We start from the raw sequence: 22568 nt of genomic DNA on the forward strand, positions 1-22568 counted from the left end.
AATTTTTGTGATTATTAAATTTCAGTGACGCTGATCAGGGGTGTGTGGGGGGCTTTGCGCCCCCCATGGTCTACTTTATACTTTGGTTTTCTAAGACTCTAGCCCATGTATTTCTTCAATCCTAGTTACGCCCATGCCCCCCCCCCCCCCAATGTACCAACTAGATTCACTTTCTTATCAAAAAATATATTGTTGAAGAAAATCTAAGCACTTTGCACCTGTCCTAAAAGGTGATGACGTACACCAAAAAAAAACACACACATCATTGTAAAATAAAAACATTCATTGCTCTTTTTTTTTATTCTGTATACTGTAGTAGTATGAAATAGCCGGTTCTGGATGCCCGCCGCTTCAACCCCTCCCGCCCTCGTCACCATGCTCCCTTCACCCACCCCCCACTCCACAAGCCAATACTGCGCTTCCCACCCCACTCCCCCCGCCTGCACTGCGCCTCCCTACGCTTCCCTACGTCATCATGCGCTTCCCTGAGCTTTTCTCTCCTCTCCACTCCCCCCGTCATCTCCTACGTCATCCTGCGTCACACCGACAATCCCCTCCCCCTTCCCCACCAGAACTACGTCATCATACTTCTTTCATGCTTCTTTCCCCTCCCCACTCCCCCACCTGCACTACGTCATTCCACCAATCCCCTCCCCCTCCCCACCGGAACTACGTCGTCCCGCGCCTCCCACGTCATCACGGGCTTCGCTGAGCGCCTAATATATATATACATACTACAGTACATACTCTATGCATACTATAGTATATACCTATATATATATATACTAATGTATATACTCTATACATACTATAGTATATACTCTATACATACTATAGTATATACCTATATAATATACTAAAGTATATAAGCTATACCTATATATAGTAGTACCATTTATATATACATACTTAGCTGTTTCTCCCTTCCTCCCTCTTTCACGCCTACACATACTCCTCGTATATATATGTATATATGCTATTATGAAAGCATCACCCCTATCCATTTATTTCGCGGAACATTCACGCTTACCGCGGACGATCTATTAACTAAGATAATTATTAATTCACATGCACAACTGCCGAAGTACAATATAATATTATAATATGATAATCACGGATCATTCCCGGTGCAGCTGTTCGACGTCCACCAAAGTGTGTTTTGATATTGTTTTTCAAAGTTAAATTTTATTTTATATATTTTATATAATAAATAATAATAATAATAATAATAATAATAATAATGACGGAACGTGACGTGCAACTGCGACTGGATGGGGATATGTCGCTTGTCGATTTAATCGATACCACTAATTTCGTCATAGACTTTATCGGCCGCAAGTCTATCAGCATCGGGCTCGACCCGTATAAAGATTTCAACGTATCTATTCAGATAATCACACCATCGCGGTTCGTATATTGTATAACAGCCGATTTTTTACGACGCATTTACTCGTTGATGGGGCATATTCTATCGATTATAACCGATCCGCCGATTAAAAGCCGCGGGATACTGTTACTCAGAGACGAGACGATTTCACTGTCTAAAATTAGTTATCGCGACGATAATATGCTGGTAGTCGAATCCCACCACCAGCAAGGACGCCGTGTATTGTTGAGCAGACGAAATCTATTAAAGCTCCAAGACATGCAATGGATTATCAACGAGATTATCGCCCAAAAATCCGACATTGTACGTCACATGGTGATGGGACAAACTGATCTTATGGCTACATATTTATACGCAAATGTACCCGCGGAAAAATCCTCGTCCGTTGAAGAAATTACAGCGATCATCTACAATATCCACAGCGATCTATCGATAATGAATATCGTCCCGAAAATTCAATACAGTTTCACGAACCAGATCAAATTGTTTGCACACAAATAACTCGCCGAGTGTTGGCACAAGAAAATGCGTGAAAACGGTACAGACTATCCGATCAACGACGATGATACCGCCGCCGCCGCAGCCACCTCCGCTGACGTCATCGAATGGGTAATATATTAACAACTCGTTCTGCGTCAGATTTATAGACACGTGATGATTCATGGCGTCGAGCTTGGCGCACTTGGCGGAGAACCTCACCTCCGCAAACTTTGATAAGTTTTGCGAAGTCTCGAAAGTGTTCGCCCCGTCGGAGATGCGACTGGTCACGCGGAAAGGCGTTTATCCGTACGAATATACAGATTCGTGGGATAAATTACGCGCTATGTCGCTGCCGGATAAGTTCCAATTCTACAGCGCGTTGACTGAGACGCACGTGGGCGACGAGGATTACAATCATGCGACCAGGGTTTGGAATCATTTCGGCTGCACCTCGCTCGGCGCTTATAGCGATTTGTACCTTAAAGTCGACGTGCTGTTAAGCGCCGACGTCTTCGAGAATTTCAGGGATATATGCATGACCACATATCACCTGGACCCCGCGCATTACTACACGTCACCCGGATTCAGTTTCGACTGTATGCTGAAGCTTACGAAAGTTCGACTTGAACTTTTGGACGATTTTGAGAAAATCCTATTTTTAGAGTCTGGTACGAGCGTGGCGCTTGCTAGGCGCCACGCGCGCGCAAACAATCCACACACCCCCGGATACAATGTCGATGAACCTAACACGTCCCTCATATACTGTCGTATATTGCAGACAGTCGTCAAAATAATATTATTTAATATATATGTAATATAGGTGGGAATATTTCAAATTGTAAATTATTGACATAGGTCAGGCCAGCGAAGCAATATGTGCTGAGGCGACAGTAATATTTTCTATATAACACCGCCGTACGCGCAGGCACGGCCCCCCGGTTGTCGCTGATGCATTATCACACACGCTGAGTGATTCGGCGAGGACGTAGGTACGACGTGCGTGTGAAACGCCGATCGTAGTACGGGCTTGGCGATCTGAATTTGCTAAGTGTTTTATTTATGTATGTTTTAATACAATAAAAGTGTTTCCAACCTGAAAACCCGAGTTAAACATTATTTTAGTCATTCTTACGTTCTTACCTTTTATAGAAACAGCGCCGGGATATACGTACTATGTGTCAATGAAGTTTTATTAAACTGAATAGTGCCAAGGTATATGTAATCTTTGAGTCATTTCAACTAGATAGGAACGAACTAAGAATTGACAAGCGCCTACCATCGTACCTCAACGAGTTAACAGTGCCATTCTAATTAACTTTAGAGAGTGTCATTAACTAGAGAATACGAGGGTAAGGCGATAGTTGGTTTACCGCGTATTGTCTAATACGGGTGATACCACAATACCTAGATGGTGATTATCAAATATAAATTATATATGCGTGTATAATCCATGTATTCTCCTTATATATCTAGCAAACAATTTGTACGGGTACGCCATGTGCAAATATATGCCGATTAGCGATTTTGCATGGTACCCGGGAAACCCGGAAGTCGCGCTGGCCCAGCTACAGTTTATGAGTGAGACAGATGACGTGGGTAGAATTTACGAAGTCGACATTTCGTATCCACAATATCTACACGAGCCCCACAACGATATGCCGTTTTTGCCCCACGCCAGCATACCACACGGGTCCACCATCCGAAAGTTGATGGTTACGTTTTTCTGTGTAAAGAACGCTACGTGGTTCATTATGTGAATTTAAAACAGGCCATGGCCCACGGTGTCGTAGTTGAAAAAGTGATTATTAATATTATTATTTTATGTATACAGATCTTATAACTTTTTCGTACATTTCAGGCGCACAGAGTATTGGAGTTCCGTCAATCCCCATGGCTGGCCCCGTACATAAATCTCAATACTGAATTACGCAGACAGGCGAAAAACAAATTCGAAGAAAAGTTTTTAAAAATTTAAACAATTCGGTATTCGGTATGTAATTTTTTTATAAATTTACTTCAAAATTTTTTTTTTATATTTTTTTCTGAGCTTTAAACCGCTTAAGCCTTACATAATGTGTGTACTGTATGTATGCAGGGAAAACTATTGAAAACATACGCTTTAGATTCGATTTGGAGCTTGTATCGTGTCCGGTCAGAATGCGAAAGCTCATAAATCGTCCGACATTCAAATACTGCACGACTTATAACGAAAATCTCTCGGTGGTCACTCAACACAGTAAAGAAGTGGATTTCTGCAAGCCTATCTACATAGGATTTTCCGTACTAGAACTAAGTAAAGTTTTAATGTACGGATTTCATTATGACGTCATGAAACGTCATTACGACGAAAAGATCGAGTTGCTATATACCGATACTGGTGCGTCATTATTGTATATATTATTTATATATTATTTATTAGTCTTATACAGTTTTTATATTATTATTACATGTTACCGATTCACTATTCTACCGCGTGACGACGGACGATTTCCACACGGATCTTATTGAAAATCCAAATCTGATGCGGTTTATGGACACCTCAAATTTCCCTCACGATCACAAGTGCTATACAGCTGCACGGAAACGTATTCCGGGCCTATTTAAATTTGAGTGTGGCTCCAGAACGATCTACGAATTTGTCGTTTTACGGGCTAAATCCTATGCCTACGACGTGGAACAGGGGGTCACAATTCTCGCGAAGGGTGTTATGGGGCACGTGATCAGAAATCACCTCATTTTCACCGAACATAAGCGGTGCTTATTTGCCGACGTGGACGACGATGCAGATTCCGACGAGTGAGACGATGAATTTGACGCTAACATGGGGAAAATGATCGCAGCCGATTCTGCGCTTAAAGCCGTCGCCCAAATACACCGGATCGCCTCCAAATTTACCGCACATTTGACTCCGTCGACCCCCGCTCACGCATCCATCGCACTGCTATAGTTACATGCCTTTCACGCCGTATAGAGAAAATGTTTGTATACGGTCTTTTAAACACGAAATGCGGACGATTAGGGCTATGAAAATCGTCTTGAACAGGGACGACAAAGCGACAAGCGTTACGTGTTACCAGACAACATTTCGACGTACGCGCACGGTCACTACCTCGCGAATTACTAAATTATTATTATTATTATTATTATTTTTATTGTTAAATTACCTCATATCTGTATATTATACATATATATATATATTTATAACCTATTAAAATATTTGTATATATTGTACAATCTTGAAATACGCTCGTTGTATATAAAAATATGTGAATGTACGATTCTAAAATATTATATTAACACCGTTTTTATATATATAATCTCGTTTTTTAAAAATTATTATTATTATTTTAGTATCACAACCTCATCTTCTCACTATCATATTTTATCTTTTCTTATCATCCTTATCTTATCTTCAAACATACTTATCTGATATATTCGTTGACTCCAAAAACCGCACACTTTTAATAAAATATAGGACAGAACCGCACACATTTAATAGGTTAAAACCGCACAATTTTAAAAATTGTCGTATCCAAAAACCGCACAGTTATGATTTTGACCCCAAAAAGGTCGATAAACAAAAAACGCATATGTATATGTATAATTAATTATTTGTTCTCATTATTCTCACAGTTCATCAAAAAAAAATGTATACATTTAAACATTTTAAATATCAATTTTAAAAAAATGTCAACTTAAAAATGTATATATTCAATAATTTAAAATTAAATAATTTAAAAAAAATGTATATAGGTATATTCAAAAATTTTAAATATTAATTTAAAAAATAATTAAAACTTTCAAAGTTTGATTGGCTGAAACCGACTGCCGACGTTTTTTAAAAACTTTATACGATGTCCGTCACGTAAAAATTCTTCCCAAAATTGAAACAATAGTACATATAGTACATATCATATAATCTTATCTTTTCACTATTTTCACTAAAAATAGTGTGCGGTTTTAACCCACTATAAATGTACAGTAATTTATTATACAATGACCGATAAGCTGTGCGGTTTTTGACTATCGACCTTTTTAGGGCTAAAATCAAAAGTGTGTGGTTTTTGGATGCAACCGATATATTATACCGGGGTCTCGACAAAAATATTATTATTTTTAAAAAAACCCCGCTCATTCGCACTGCGATAAGAAGTGAACGGGGTGGAGCAAGGATTTATATGCCTACATACGGCGGCGTTCTGGTGGCTAGCACTTCATCAGTCAGTCTTTGGAGTTAAGCATTTACGAACGTGTAATAATACGATATATTAATATGTCGTCAGAGGAGTGTCTTTAATAAATCGCCCGTTAATCTTCCCCCTGAAAATTAATGATATGGGGGGTACATCCCCTTTATTATAATTACTGACTTCCTCCGCGGTCATTTGTATATATTTGGGTAAGAAAATTTTAATTGTACCCCCTAGGACACCATCGGTTAGCTTGCACGCTATGGCAGGTCCAAATTTGGTGTCCATTTCACTCATGGACCTGATCGCGTAGCTGCGACCTACTTCCAGATCGCCTATTGACTGGTTAGAGTTGATGGCTTATTTTTTAATGACTGTAAGAACGACGCCATTTAGCTAATGTTAAAAAAAAAAAAATCAATAAATAAAATAAATCATTTACACACTTGCAAGGGGTGTTATATAAAATATTCCGTTAAATTAAGTACAATATAATTATTTAACATGTCATAAAATATTATAATATAAAAAACAGTCAAACATAAATATAGCTGATTCCCATTTAGTGAAATTTTATGTTAGATAAATATGAATACAAGTTTACATCAATCCCTATTGTTAAAAGTAACCCTATTATTAATATTATATTATAGCAAATAATTATGTGTGATAAAATATTATATATAAAAAAATAACAGCCAAACTTGAATATAGTTAATCCCTATTTAGTGAAATTGTATGTTTGATAAAATATTTATTTGAATACAACAAGCCCCGTTGATAATATTATCCCTAAATACTATTTTATTGAATATCTTTATAAAACGTGTTTTTTTCCTATCCACGATACATTTAAACGTTAAGGTTTCACCGTGCTATAGAAAATCAGCTTCTACAGGTTGGACTTCTAATCAGTATTATACGATGCGAGAACATATAATAATAATAATAATAATAATAATAATAATAATAATAATAATAATAATAATAATAAACTAATAAATAAATATATAAATAACACAAATAAAACTCACTTATATTATTATTCTGGTGACTGAAAATGTGTTTGATGACTATGATGACGATGACTATGACGAAGATGATGATTATGATGATTATGATAATTATCGGTAACGTATGGTAATGATCACAAATTTGAATCTATATAATAAATATTGTAATATTAATAATGAGTGTATACAGAAAACTATATCTGCGAACCATATACGATTTAAGGACATATAATAATAATAATAATAAAAATAGTAATATTAATAAATTATTAACAAGTACTATTATTATTGTAGGATAAATTAAATAAGTAACTCACTTTATATAACGCGGTGTTGATGATAAAATAAAAATAAATCAGTGCTGGAGATAAGCTTGTGTTCGTATTGGGTTGATCGAGACGACTGAATTATAATTCACAGCAATTTAATTAGCTTAATAAGAGCAGAGACACTATCACCCCACCACCCCCCCTTGATCACGTTATATTCGACCGCAACGATCTTTGTGCGTGTGAACATGTCCCTGCATTGGCATACTCTGACGGACGGGCGGGTGGGTGGAACAATGACACCCCATTGTTTGATGAATATTATTTAATATTTATATAATAATAATTTATTAGCAATACAGCAATAATTGCGACGATTGCATACTTTTTTTTTCACGATTCCTTGTCCTATGCATGTGGGATCAAATATCATACATACCTACTTGCTGCATATATATTTATATATATTGATAATATTATGGCTGATGAATGATGATCGAACAGTGCAATATGCATTGTTTATGTACTACCACACGATTATGACACTATATTATATGTGTATGTAGATAGTAGATGTGAACATTTTCGTTCAAATAAAAAACTCTACGACTGTATAATATAATATGTATGTGTTTATTCATTGAAATATAATATTATTTAGAAAAATTAAACAATATAATATTATATAAAATAAAAAAAATAATATTCTACGAATTATTTATAAGCCATCTGCGTAATGCAAAAACTCTATGATATGTACATTGTGTGCGATCTAAGTCCATATGATATATACAACACGGAGATCCTAGGTCATAGTTTTCAACACGATTGCGAGAATAGTTAATATTATAATTAATAGAATTATTATTATTATTAGTATTATCATCGTAATTGTCGTCAGTAGATGACATAAAAAGTCGATCCAGCTGAATTAATCGAGGGCAGTCGTGATCCACGCCCAAATCGATGACATCGACTTCTGGAATGAAATCTTGTATAATCTTACGTTTTTCCGCACCCTTGACGTAGACACACTTGAAATGTAGTGATTTTAAAATTCTCTCGATTTGCGAATATTCCACGTCACCGCAACACAATGAAAGCTGATAATAGTTACGATACAACCACATATTCACCGCTTTACTTTTAGCCGTACACGGTGTTTGATTGTGTTTGAAAATATAATGTTGGCTACCGCGGTTGTTTACATCGAGAATTCACATTTCTTTTATTAGATATTTAAAATTCGAACCTAGTATACATTGAATATCTATGATAGCCGACGCCATAATCCACTTCGTCGAGAGTTAAATACAACTATATATAAATTATATATGTATAACGCGTCTTACTGGTAATAGGTTAGGGTTCTGACTGTTTCCAATTCTCTGCGAATCTGTCCTCGAGTATAATTATTCTGGCGTACGCATGAGCCAATGAGACTTTTAAATCTTTAATATTTTTATTTACATCCTCTATGGACTCAATGCATGATTCGATTTTATTATTATTTTCTAAAAAATATTTATCGGTCGCCTGCACTGATCCGATTGTTCCTAGTCGAATTATTTGCATTTCGTTCGCCAGAACTCGATCGTTGAACGACGATATTTTTTTATCAGTGGCCGTGATTAAGTCAGTGTGTAGACCTAATTCATTGGTAAACTTCTCATCAAGCTTCGCGATTTTCGAATAATTTATTCATTTTATTCCAATCAAATTAACGTGGGAGTCGAGTTCTTCGACAAACTTTTCTTTCGTGTCGGTAATTGTCTTATTCAATTGATTAGACGGTGACCCCCCGAACACATCCATGACGTCGTGATAACTGCACTCATATTCTAAGATCAGACTTATTTATCCAACTATTATGCTCGTCAGTAAAACCTAACCTTTGGTGCGAATTATTTTTTCCACTAGATAATCATCAGGTAGTTTCGTTTTACGTATTTCTTCAGCGTAGAAACCGCCGGCTATCGGGTTACCCGTATAATCCTGCAAAATGAATGTACACGGCGTAGTCCTGTTCACTTTAATAATTGTAAATATTTCGGTAGACCAATTGGGCAAATATCCTTTTGTTAAAACACCCTTGTACACACTAACACGAACTTTGTCGCCCACGCTAAACTTGATTTTTGTGGTTTTCGCGGCAACGTTTTTTAATTTTACCCGTGACGGGTCGTCGTTGGCGTGTAACGGTGTCACACCAATCGTGGTATGCACCGTACTATTATAGTCATTAATTAACTCTGGTAAAATAGACGTCCAATCATGAGAACCTCTGCTAGTGAATTGTCTAAACATTCGAGCTTTTAAAGATCTATTAAATCTCTCAATTATCGAAGCCTTTAAAGCACTGAAAGTGCTATACATTTTTATATTATACTTGTTTACTAAAGCCTCGAAATTTTTATTGTAAAACTCGCGCCCCCGATCGACGTGTAATAGGTTAGGTATATTCTGTGCAAAAATGCCACTAGCAGCCTTAGACACTTCGTCACCACGTTTAGTCCTCAATGCGATTCCAAAAGCTTATTTCGTGTAACAATAAATTACGGTCAATATGTAATTATAATTTTTGTTGACCTTGGCAAATTGACGCATGTCTACAAGGTCCGCTTGGTATAAATCGTTTTAACCGTAAACAATGACGCGACGTCGCGGGTATGTCCTTCTCGCCGCTCCATGAAGTTCGGCCGCGATCTCAAGCTCGACATTTGGAATTTTTTTCAATATACCAGCCTCGACCAATTCTTCACAAATCGAGATTATCTCGTTACGAACCCCCGTATTACCCGCCGCGAGAGACGAATACAATAATCGCAATCTATTGACCAGCTCATTAGGATCGTTCCAATATACAATATTATGTTTCTGTAATCGTATATTTATACCACTACCAGACGTCTTTTTGTCCTTGGCCGCGAACAGATTTGAAATTACTTTCGTATATTTCGCCCCTATGGAACTGCGGACACGCGTACCATCTGTTGTCATGTGCGCTGATGTCAGAATTAAAATACGTTTATATGCACTTAAATCTTCATGTGAATATTTTTCAGCCGCTGGGGACTTGGCGAATAATAACTCAATAAGTCCGGGCGTTATGGGATAAAAACCGTAATCATCTTCGATATGCATTTCATTATCAATAAATTTAATTTCTTTGTTGCCCAAAACATATTCGCCACTTCTTAATTTTTTAGGTGCGTATACTTTATGTAATTCAGTTATTGGCCACTGTCCGTATAGTTCATTCAAATCGTATTGTGACATAAGCGACGGTGGCGACGATGATGAGGCGGTGGAATGTTATTTATAGACATCCGGTAGCGATCGCGGTGATGACTGCCGCGACGACGATGGTGTGGGCGTCGGTGACGCGGGCGGGGTAGGTGGTGGGTGCACCGATGAATGTGTGCGAGGGGTATCAATATTGTCGCGTATTTTATTAAGAGGATCGATAATAGAACTGAGTGTATTATTTACTAGTGATTCGGTTTCAAAACGACCGGTTTTCAGCGCGTAATATTTTTTTTTTATATTCATTCTTGCTTGAATAATATCCGCCAATAACGACGGTGACGCCGGGGACACCGACGGCAAGTTGTTTACGTTTCCCATGATATCAGGCAAATGTGTTATATTTCAACGCACAATAATTATATTATTATTAAAAAATATATACATATATATATATTGTAATATTATCGTCGACAACATGCCGTCTCAGACACTATCATTGTGCGGAAACAGCTCCGAATGTCATTTTTTCCCACCCATAGAAGTGGGTGACAAATCTGAAATCGGGCTTCTAAGCATGCAGACATATAATTCAATACCTAACGTCGAGACTGGGTGCGATACTCTGCATATTATTCACGGTGAACAGTCCGAGATTACTAAGATTAAAATACCTACTGGATGTTATGAAATAATTGTTTTAGAAACTAAAATACGTGAACTTTTAAAGGACATCGGCGTGCATTATTTCAGTTTGTCGACTAATATCACTAATATCAGCACATTGAAATGTACTATGCATTGTAATAGTGATATCGATTTAAACGTCGAAGATAGCATCGCGTCGTTATTAGGTTTCGATAAGCGTATTTTGGTACGCAATCATAGACACGAGTCCGATCGCGTAGTGAAAATAAATTATGAACGTTAATACGATAAAAGTCGAATGTAACTTGGCTTTAGGCTCATTCAACAACGGACGGCAATCGCATACGATACATGAATTTTATTCGATCGTGCCACCCGGTTATAAAATAGTTGAAATACCTAAATATAGTGTGTTGTATAAACTGAAAACAAATACGATTGATTTCGTACGTGTTTCATTGACCGATCAAAACGGGAAGTTAATTAATTTTCACGGCGAAGCTGTAAACATCAGACTGCTTATAAAAAATGGGTTTGAAATTTAATGACGGTAAATATGCTGCGAACAGTGGTGAGGCACGCATTAAAGCCGCGACCGTTAACAGGCACACACTACAACACGTCACAGCTGTTCGTAAAAAAATTAATCGTAATAATAAAAAAAAAACAAATCGCTGACGCTCGATAATCGTAATTTTTTACGCTTGATCGCAAACAAGTAGTAATTTTTTATTTGTTTCTATATATTATACATAACCAGAGCCGTGCCGGGGGGGGGGCCTAGGGGGCATATGCCCCGGGCGCATGGTTTAAAGGGGTGCCAAACATTTTTATAATATTTTAAACTTTACATAAATAAAATATATGAGAAAGATTATTGTTTTACAATTATTTTGGACCATTACAAATTTTTTCTGAACAAATTTCTGACTATGTTTGAGGAGTAACAATTAGTCAACCAAACGTTTTATTTTTGTTATATTATTGGCTTTATAATAAATTATCGTATTCTTTATCTCAAAATCGACTGCACGTCGAGCACGCGAAGTGCGATAAGCGTTTGTAAATAAAAACCAGATACAAATTATTGCCTATTGGTATTAACTTTTATATATTATTTTTACATTTTACAAATCACCATGTCATGTCAGCTGTCAGTAGTCAGTACGTTATCTGAATCGAACCGGGCTACACGTTCTTCTTGTTATTTGTTCGTGTTCGTATAATTATACCGTACACACTACATGTTTACATCGGTATACCACCATTGAAAACAAATTTGCTCTTGAGTTTTTTTTTAAGGATTTAAGGTAAGATATGTAAGATATATTTTTATAACCTACATAGTATATGAATGACAGTAGTTAATGGCAGTATATTTTTGATTTATAGAATGGCCCCTAAAAAACTATCAGGTGCACAAAATCAAAAAAGAATATCGAGTTAGAAAATAAATTGTTAGCCACTCAATGGAAAAAATGGATAAATAAATCAAATCAAAAAAATTCTTCATCTAATTCGACTATTAATTGTAATGAGAATAATAGTAATGAAGTTATAGAGTTTATAGATTTACGTTTGTAAATATAACATGTATATATAATATAATTTGTGATTTTTATCATTTTTAATTATTTAATACGGTATAAATTAATAAATTATACCTAACTATTTTGTTTAATAATTACTATTACAATTAACTTTAGTTTTTTGTCAAATTAATGTTCAAAATACGTTGTACAAAAAAAATTAAATTAAATTAAATAGGAATGAAACGCATTATGATTAATGATAAATAAAATAGGGGGCGAATATTTTTAATTTTGCCCCGGGCGCCAAATCGTAACGGCACGGCTCTGTACATAACAATTATGGATAAATCGTTCTTAGATGTGGGTGGTGCGTATGTAAATGAATCACCTATTCGGGAAATGTTCGTACATTCTTTCCTACCATTTTCCACGAGTGCGCTGGATAATGGGGACGAAATTCGTATCGCGATTCAAAATCGGGACGCACATACGCTATCGAGCGAAAGTTATATCTATATCGAGGGTAAAATAACGAAGCCTGACGAAATGAAGACAGTAATAAGCTTAGCACGGGTTAATGAATTTATTTAACGAGATGAAATACGAAATAAACTCTATCGAAGTACAACGGGTTAAAAAACCTGGTATAACTAGTGCGATGAAGGGTTAGGAATATCATGAAAAATGCTGCTTGGGATATCACTAGCAAAAATACTAATTTCATTAAAGACGGTTCGTTCAGAGGATGTATACCGTTAAAGCATGTTTTCGGTTTTTGCGAGGACTACAAGCGAATACTGGTGAATTATAGTCAACAGCTGATTTTGAATAGATCGATGTCAGATTTGAGTTAATTACATTTCACTGCCGTTGCGGGGGAGGAAATTTCGAGCGAGCTGGTTAAGGCTATGGTGAAAAAAGTCAAAGTACAGCTGACGCGGGTGTCGTGGTAAATACCTGTTATTAAAGTCGACGATCGAGAGAGGTTGAAAGTTTGAAACTGTTGAAAATCATTGATAGCAAAAAAATGTAAAATTGTGCATTTAGGAATTGGGAGCTTTGTGAGTATCCGAATTTACCGCAGACGAGCAAACACTCTTGTATGGTGAAAACATGCTCGCAGGTAGAGAGACGTAGGTGCTTAATAATCGCTTTTCTCACGAATGCACCTGGTACCGTGGCAGACGGTTATAACGTTGATTACGATGCGTGCTCGCTGACAAACGTTAAAGCATATATTAATTCAGTCGAATACCCGTATGAAGATTTCAACGAAAGTTTCGATAAAAATCTGTTCACCATGTTCTACCAGAATTACGTCGATTTCCAGAAACATTATTACGAGCGATTTAACGCTCAACCGTGTCTTACGAGGGAACAGTATAAATAGTTGGGCCCATTTATCTGCATAGATTGTTCGCGTCAAAATGATGACGCCAAGACTTCAAGTATCGATTTACGTATTGAGATAGAGGCAGCTAATAATTTCCCAGCCAATATGGCCGCCTACTGTCTAGTCATACACGATCGTATTGTTCAATATAATCCATTTACGGGTGAAGTGCGAAAAATATAATTCATGAACCTATATTATATGTATATATTGTATTTATGTTTTTCCTTAAAATGTTTACTTTTATTTTATGATGAAATTATAATAATAATTATAATATATTATAATATGTGTCGTACTATATCTGATATCCGTATTAAAAATGCTTCTTGGAATAAATAAACTAAAAAATAATAATAATAAATACAACGCGTTTTGTTTTTTCTATATAATATTGTAATATATTATATAGTGATTTTGGCGGTGTATATATATAGTAATATGTATAGAAATCTTATTTCACAATAATATACAAACAACGTGCAATAATATGAATGCGATGTTATGTAACAATAAAACAACGTATACATCTATATATATATATATATATTATATTGTGCCTAGTCGACTATTTTTCCTATATCCCTGGCCGGCGGTTGAATGAACCGTGTGGAATTCGGTGGACCGCGACACATCAATAGTTTGTATAAGAAAACACCGCTGCACGACAATTTCTTCGAGTCTGATCGGCTGTAAAAATAGTACCTTCATACTATAGTATGTATAGAGTATATACATTAGTATATATAGGTATATACTATAGTATGCATAGAGTATATACATTAGTATATATATATATATATATGTATATACTATAGTATGTATAGAGTATATACATTAGTATATATATAGGTATATACTATAGTATGCAAATAGTATATACATTAGTATATATAGGTATATACTATAGTATGTATAGAGTATATACATTCGTATATATATAGGTATATACTATAGTATGTATAGAGTATATACATTAGTATATATAGGTATATACTATAGTATGCATAGAGTATATACATTAGTATATATAGGTATATACTATAGTATGTATAGAGTATATACATTAGTATATATATAGGTATATACTATAGTATGCATAGAGTATATACATTAGTATATATATAGGTATATACTATAGTATGCATAGAGTATATACATTAGTATATATAGGTATATACTATAGTATGTAAAGAGTATATACTATAGTATGTATAGAGTATATACATTAGTATATATAGGTATATACTATAGTATGCATAGAGTATATACATTAGTATATATAGGTATATACTATAGTATGTATAGAGTATATACATTAGTATATATATAGGTATATACTATAGTATGCAAATAGTATATACATTAGTATATATAGGTATATACTATAGTATGTATAGAGTATATACATTAGTATATATAGGTATATACTATAGTATGCATAGAGTATATACATTAGTATATATAGGTATATACTATAGTATGTATAGAGTATATACATTAGTATATATATATAGGTATATACTATAGTATGCATAGAGTATATACATTAGTATATATATAGGTATATACTATAGTATGCATAGAGTATATACATTAGTATATATAGGTATATACTATAGTATGTAAATAGTATATACATTAGTATATATATAGGTATATACTATAGTATGCATATAGTATATACATTAGTATATATAGGTATATACTATAGTATGTATAGAGTATATACTGTAGAATGTATATATATATATTAGGCGCTCGGCGAAGCCCGTGATAAGGTGGGAGGCGCGAGACGACTTAGTTTCGGCGGGGAGGGGGAGGGAATTGGCAGAATGACGTAGTACAGGGGGGGGGGAGTGGGGAGGGGTAAGAAGCATGAAAGAAGCATGATGACGTAATTCTGGTGGGGAAGGGGGAGGGGATTGTCGGTGTGACGCAGGATGACGTAGGAGGTGACGGGGGGGAGTGGGGGGAGAGGAACTCAGGGAAGCGCATAATGACGTAGGGAAGCTCAGGGAGGCGCAGTGTAGGGGGGGGAGTGGGTTAGGTTAGGTTAAGGGAAGCGCAGGATGACGTAGGGAAGCGCAGTATTGGCTGGGGGAGTGGAGGAGGGGGAAGAGTGCATGGTGACTAGGGCGGGAGGGGGGTGAAGCGGGGGCTATCCAGAACCGGCTATTTCATACTACTCACAACCAATACAATTTTATTGACAATTACAGAAAAAAAATATTTTTAAAATTTTATGGTGTATAGAAAATAAAAGTATAAACATTCAATGACATTTTCATGTATTTACAGTTACTCGTTTTTAAATTACAACAAAATTACAAAATCGGTTCAAGAGAAATCTTGTAAATATATGAGCTTCAAACAGGTGCGTTACCCCAGCACCCGTACTTTCAAAATCATGAATTTCAATCACGCAGTATTATGTACTTTATTTTGTACAATTTTGTACAACCAAAATTAAATTTTGTACAACACTCAAACACCCCCAAAATCCAAATTCATCTTACGGGTGCTGCGGTAACGTTACCCCAGCACCCGGATCAGTTAATTTTCACGAATTTCAACTTTGAACCGTACAGTATTATGTACTTTATTTTGTACAATTTTGTACAACCAAAATTAAATTTCGTACAACACTCAAACCCCCCCAAAATCCAAATTCATCTTACGGGTGCTGCGGTAACGTTACCCCAGCACCCGGATCAGTTAATTTTCACGAATTTCAACTTTGAACCGAACAGTATTATGTACTTTATTTTGTACAATTTTGTACAGCCAAAATTAAATTTCGTACAACACTCAAACCCCCCCAAAATCCAAATTCATCTTACGGGTGCTGCGGAACAAACTCGACTCATACACCCTTTTTATATCAAACTTTTAAACGTTACCGCAACTTTGACCTGAGTTTAAAAATATTAGGTGGAGAAAAAAAACTCTGAACTTATAATAGGTAAATATAATTTATTTTGAATGAATAAAAAAAAATATATTATAATACGTATATAGTATGTTTACATTTGTGCTACCTCGGTTTGTAATTTTGTAAACGCGAACGCATAGGTTACGGACCGAATTGGCGTACGAACCGCATACCGGTGGCTTTGAAAAGACGTCTGCCGAGCGAATAGTACACAGACGGCGATTAAAAAGACGGAACGGATCGAGAACGACGGTAAAAAGAGAGAAATAATAGCGACGAAACGACTCGAGGCGGCACTATTTGCCATCGAATCGGGCGAGACGCGGACCACCGAGAACTGAACGCAAACGAAAACCGGAAGCGTATGCCTCTTCCCGAGCGTCCGGTACCAGAACGGGGTCGAAAAAGCGTAAAAAAACCAAAAAAAATTGGAAAAAGTGAGAAAAAACCGATTTTTATTAAAATGTTTTGAAAAAAAAACGACGTGTGATAACGGCTACGGGCCGCGGTCGCGATAACGAGATTGTTATTGTTAAAAATATAATATTGTTTATCTAAAAATAGTTATAAATGTCTTTATGTACCTATTTCTGTTTTTCAAAATTGTGATCATTGTGTAAGTAAGTTACATTTATGTCGTGTGACGTGTATTAGGTATAATTATTTACTTGAATTTATTTTGTTTTATATTAAAATATAAGTAGAAGTTAGAACGTTTGTATATTACTCTAATAAGTAATAAGTGATGGCAAACAATAATAGAGGAAGAAAACCAAATAATTTAATTAAAAATATTGATGATGAAATTTTCAATTTGAAAGATCAAATTATTTTTGATGGCTATAGTAAGTATTATTGTATTAGTATAGGTATCTAAATAATATAAACAATGCAATGTATGATTCAACATACATACAGCTTTAATAGGTACATTCAATTACTTATTCAACCATTTTAAATGTGTAGGCTCTACATTTTAAACTTATCAATTACCTATAATAGGTACTACAATTAAATTAATTATATTAATTTTATGTACACAAGGAAAAGATTTATTCTATTGATTAAAAAATAGTCAATAAATGACTTGTAGAAAATAACAATATAAAATTAAATATATATAGTTATATCTAGTATATAGTTGTAGCCGTTGTAGGTATCTATGATAGTATTACCTTTTATTAGGTATAATTTGTAATTCCCAAAAAATATAATATGTTTATTTTAGATTTTTGATTTTAGATTTTAGATTTATTTTTTCCCAAATTTTATCAATAATATTATTGTTAATTAAACACCTAAGAGTAAAGTGAGTAAATAATATTTATCTTCACATAACATCTCAACTATATAGTATATACTATATAGGTACCTATCACTTCAAACCTATATAATATTTATAATATACCTACCTGAAAAAATGTTTAATTACATTTAAATAAAATAATATTACAAACTATTAACTACTTACCACCATAGTACATGGAAAATCATTTATCAACGACAATTATTATTATAGTAGTAGGTACCTATTGTCAAAAATAACTTTATTGATAAAAAAAATAAATTAATATATTATGTGATTGAATTAAAACCTATCCAATAGATGAGAATAATGTTTAAAAAAAAATAATAAATAAAAATATACAATTTATACAATATAAATAATGATATATAGTATACATATAATTATAATAGAAACTATTCAATATTTATAACTTAGAAATAACTAATAAGAAATGTAAAATATAAAATAAAGCGTACCTAACCTGGAGTTTTATTTGATTTGGTATCTATTAATTGAATTATGTAATTTATTGATACATTCAGACTTTTTATTGTTTTTTTTTCCATAACATTAAAATGTTCAACAAAAGTGATAATTTAAGAGTTAAAATTTTAAATTTAAACTGGTTTATACATAAACATTTTTTATCATACAATTATTTTACGAATCATAATTATGACTTCTTTACTGGATAAAATTGAATATAACTAATTATTTTATTATGAATGATTATAATTTAAAAAGTCCTATAGGTATTATAATATGTAGATAAGTCAAAAAATATAGGTAATTATTCAATTTGAAAATTACCAATTTATTCAGTTTAATATGAATTACTGGAAAAAACTAAAAAAAAATTGTCAGGTAATTTAATAATAGTCACCGAAGGTTCAGAGTACAATATTATATTTCCCAGACAAGGAAGGACTTTTTTGTTTTAAATTTGACCAAATTTGAGTTTTAACATGTTATTGCACACATTGTAATTTCTTTAAAACCTTGTCCATTTACATTCATAAAATACAATATTTTCAAAACAAGATTAAGAAATAATTTCAGTACCCTTAGATAAGTTTTTATTCTTCAACATTTTGAAAAGAATATTTCTACTGTGCAATTCATAGCTGCTTTGAATAAAAATATTTGCATTTCAATAAAAATATTTTCTCATAGTTACTTTATAGTATTATGAACCATTATAATAATATAATGTTATACATTTAATAAACAATAAATAAAATATATTTTTTTTGGCTTAGATGTGGCATTAAACCACCAAAAATGATTGTTTGTGATCAATCATTAGCTCTAATGTCAGCCATCGTTCAATCATTCACACAATACAAGTCACTACAGGCATACTTAGAATCATGTTACAAATTAATTTTTAATCCAAATGATAGAACTTGCTCTGTATCCACATGCTATATTAGAAATGATGTCAACCATTTTATTCATTTAATAACCAAATGGACTCCTTTGAAAAATGTTAAGTTTGCTCGAACAAAATCACTGTTTGTTAGATCCATGGCACTATTAATATACTGTAATTCAATTGAAGAAGCCAATAAAATACTCAAAGCTATTTTTAATGTAGCTTTGAGTCAATACGATGGTCATATTTTAATATCAAATAAACAATTAACTGAAGATACTATATGTGCCTCAAGTAAAAAATATCTGCAATCTTTGATTTCCAATAAAATGGCATACCTGCAGGAGTATGATACATTTATTGATGAAAATAGTACAGCCAAAGAACTTTCCGAAGATCATGATCTTGAAGACTTACGTGAAGATTTTTTTGGTTCATTTGAGATTTGGGCATCATCAATAGCTGAGCAATGTAAAATGGAAGTTCAAACAAATGAAGGTGATATTGACAATGCACAATATACTCCAGAAATTGTGCCTCTTATAATTAAGGCCATGAAGTTATATCCTTGTTGGTCAGGTATCATGAGAAAAACATTTGGTTTTGGAGAAGCTTCAGCGTCCAGTGCCCGGATAGAAAGTAATTTCAATCAACTTAAAAATAGAGTTTTTAAAAGTGATAATTTACCATTAAGAATTGATACATTTTTAGACAAGATTATTTCTTATTATAAAGGCGATCACTTACTGATACATAATAATATTCCGCTTAAAAAAATATATGACACTAACACAATTCCATCAAATCAATCAAGCGATTCTGATAGTAAAAATCAGAATGAAAATTTTGAGTATAAAAAAGTTGATAAAATTCACATAGATACAGTGACACTTGATAAAAATTCAAATACATTTTTAGAATGTAATACAGAAACTAATGCTGAAGAACAATGGCAAAAGAAAGGGATGTCAACAACATTTAAAAATAATCGATATAAAAAATCTTACCTTAATCCACAAGCAGGATTTGAGAACCTCGATCTCAACAAAAAAGGATCAGAAAAACAAATTGTATTTTTAAAAAATGGAAATAAATTTAACAACAGTAAAAATCATAATGAAAATACTGATGCGGAGTACGAAAAAATTGATACAATTCACATAGATACAGTGACACTTGATAAAAATTCAAATACATACATTTGTAATTATACAGTTACTAACAATTTAGATGAAAAGTTAAATGAAAGTCAACAAATCAATGAAGAAGTATCAGGTATCCTACATCCATGTTTAGCGTGTAGTAATGGTAATTTTCCTACAGGAGCCCATCGTTGTGTACAATGTACCAAGCCAGTTCATTCATTTGGCTGTTCGGTAAAAAATATAGATAGTGATGAGGGATATGGTGAGACACGGATTTGTTTGACCTGTGTAGAATGTAACACAGAAACAAATGCAGAAGAACAATGGCAAAAAAAAGGGAAGTCAACAACATTTAAAAATAGTCGATCTAAAAAATCTTACCTTAATCCACAAGCAGGATTTGAGAACCTCGATCTCAACAAAAAAGGATCAGAAAAACAAATTGTATTTTTAAAAAATGGAAATACTTTTAACAACAAGCCTCAGACAATAAAAAACATAGGAAAAGTTATATTGAGAAATACTTGTTCTGTTGATTCTATATTAACATCATTGGCCTATGCAGCTGCAGACAGTAGTAACTATCTTTCATTCTTGGTAAAACATGAAAAATCTGATAGAACAGCAAAATTTATAACTAGAATGTTAAGTAAAAAAAATGTAAAAATAACTAGTTTGTATAAAGAACGAATAGAATTATTGGCACTGCATTACCCATATAATGATGAAGAGCATACTCTAGTAGGTAATATACAACTAATTGATGTTATGGGAACATTAAAATCTACAGCAAAAAAACTATTCAACAAATTGCCATCATATACAAACGTGAATTGTTGTAAAAATATGTTATGTCCTAATTATATGACTGTACAAAAATACCCAGTTATTTCGTTATGTGCTTTTGATGATTACATAAATGTACAAGAAGAAATTGAAAAATACTTTTCAACTGAAGAAATAGACTGTATTGAATGTCCGTCAAGAAGGAAAAATACATTCAATGCAAAATCCCATATATTGATTGAGCTTATGTCACTTCCAAAAGGTAAAATAAATTACCTTCATACTTTACAATTATTATATATTACCAAAATTCTTAAATAAAAATTGATTGACTAACTTGTATTTTGTAGAACTTGAAGAATCGACAAGTTATGCAGACATTACAGAAATCTGTAATGTTCCACAAAATTATGTAAAACCAGTTTTATGGGACTTGGAGGAAATACCGAAAATATTAATAATAAGAACCAAAGAATACTATTTAAGAAGTGCAATCGTATTTGTAAGTGGGGATCGCTATGGTCTAAGAGTATCCACTGGACATTATAAGTCAATAGTATGGCGAGACAATGAGCGGTGGGAAGTGTATGATGACCTTAAAGAAACAGCTACAAATCCCCATGGAAAAAAACAAAATGTAGAATTTTTAATATACACAATATAAAGTTTTTTATGAATATTATTTATTTTTTTATAACTTTATTACCTACTTAAAATATTGTAGCACAAATTTGATATCAAAAAGAGGGTAAGTAAGTGGATGTCGCTCTGCTGTATAGTAGTTTACAAGTGAGTTACTGTAATGGATGGTATTAAATTTGAATTCAATGATATAACATCATTGTATACGAAAAACGATTCTGATCGGAGACGAGCTTTCA

At 33.7% G+C, this 22568-nt stretch overlaps 1 protein-coding gene across 1 annotated transcript; it reads left to right on the forward strand.

The window, feature by feature from the left end:
- The first annotated feature begins 21543 nt into the window (after positions 1 to 21543).
- Positions 21544 to 22351, forward strand: LOC132934491 (uncharacterized). Its single transcript, XM_061000792.1, has 2 exons — positions 21544 to 21949; positions 22038 to 22351. Exons 1-2 carry the CDS (start codon positions 21544 to 21546, stop codon positions 22349 to 22351), a joined length of 720 nt encoding a protein of 239 aa, XP_060856775.1.
- Positions 22352 to 22568: the final 217 nt, after the last annotated feature.

This window comes from Metopolophium dirhodum, chromosome 1 (genome assembly GCF_019925205.1).
Source record: "Metopolophium dirhodum isolate CAU chromosome 1, ASM1992520v1, whole genome shotgun sequence".
In the NCBI taxonomy this organism is placed as follows: domain Eukaryota; kingdom Metazoa; phylum Arthropoda; class Insecta; order Hemiptera; family Aphididae; genus Metopolophium; species Metopolophium dirhodum.

Coding starts and splice junctions, on each gene's coding strand:
- LOC132934491 (XM_061000792.1), top strand. CDS start 21,544: ATGTTAAGTAAAAAAAATGTAAAAATAACTAGTTTGTATAAAGAACGA. Junction 21,950..22,037: donor GCTTATGTCACTTCCAAAAG/GTAAAATAAATT, acceptor TGTATTTTGTAG/AACTTGAAGAATCGACAAGT.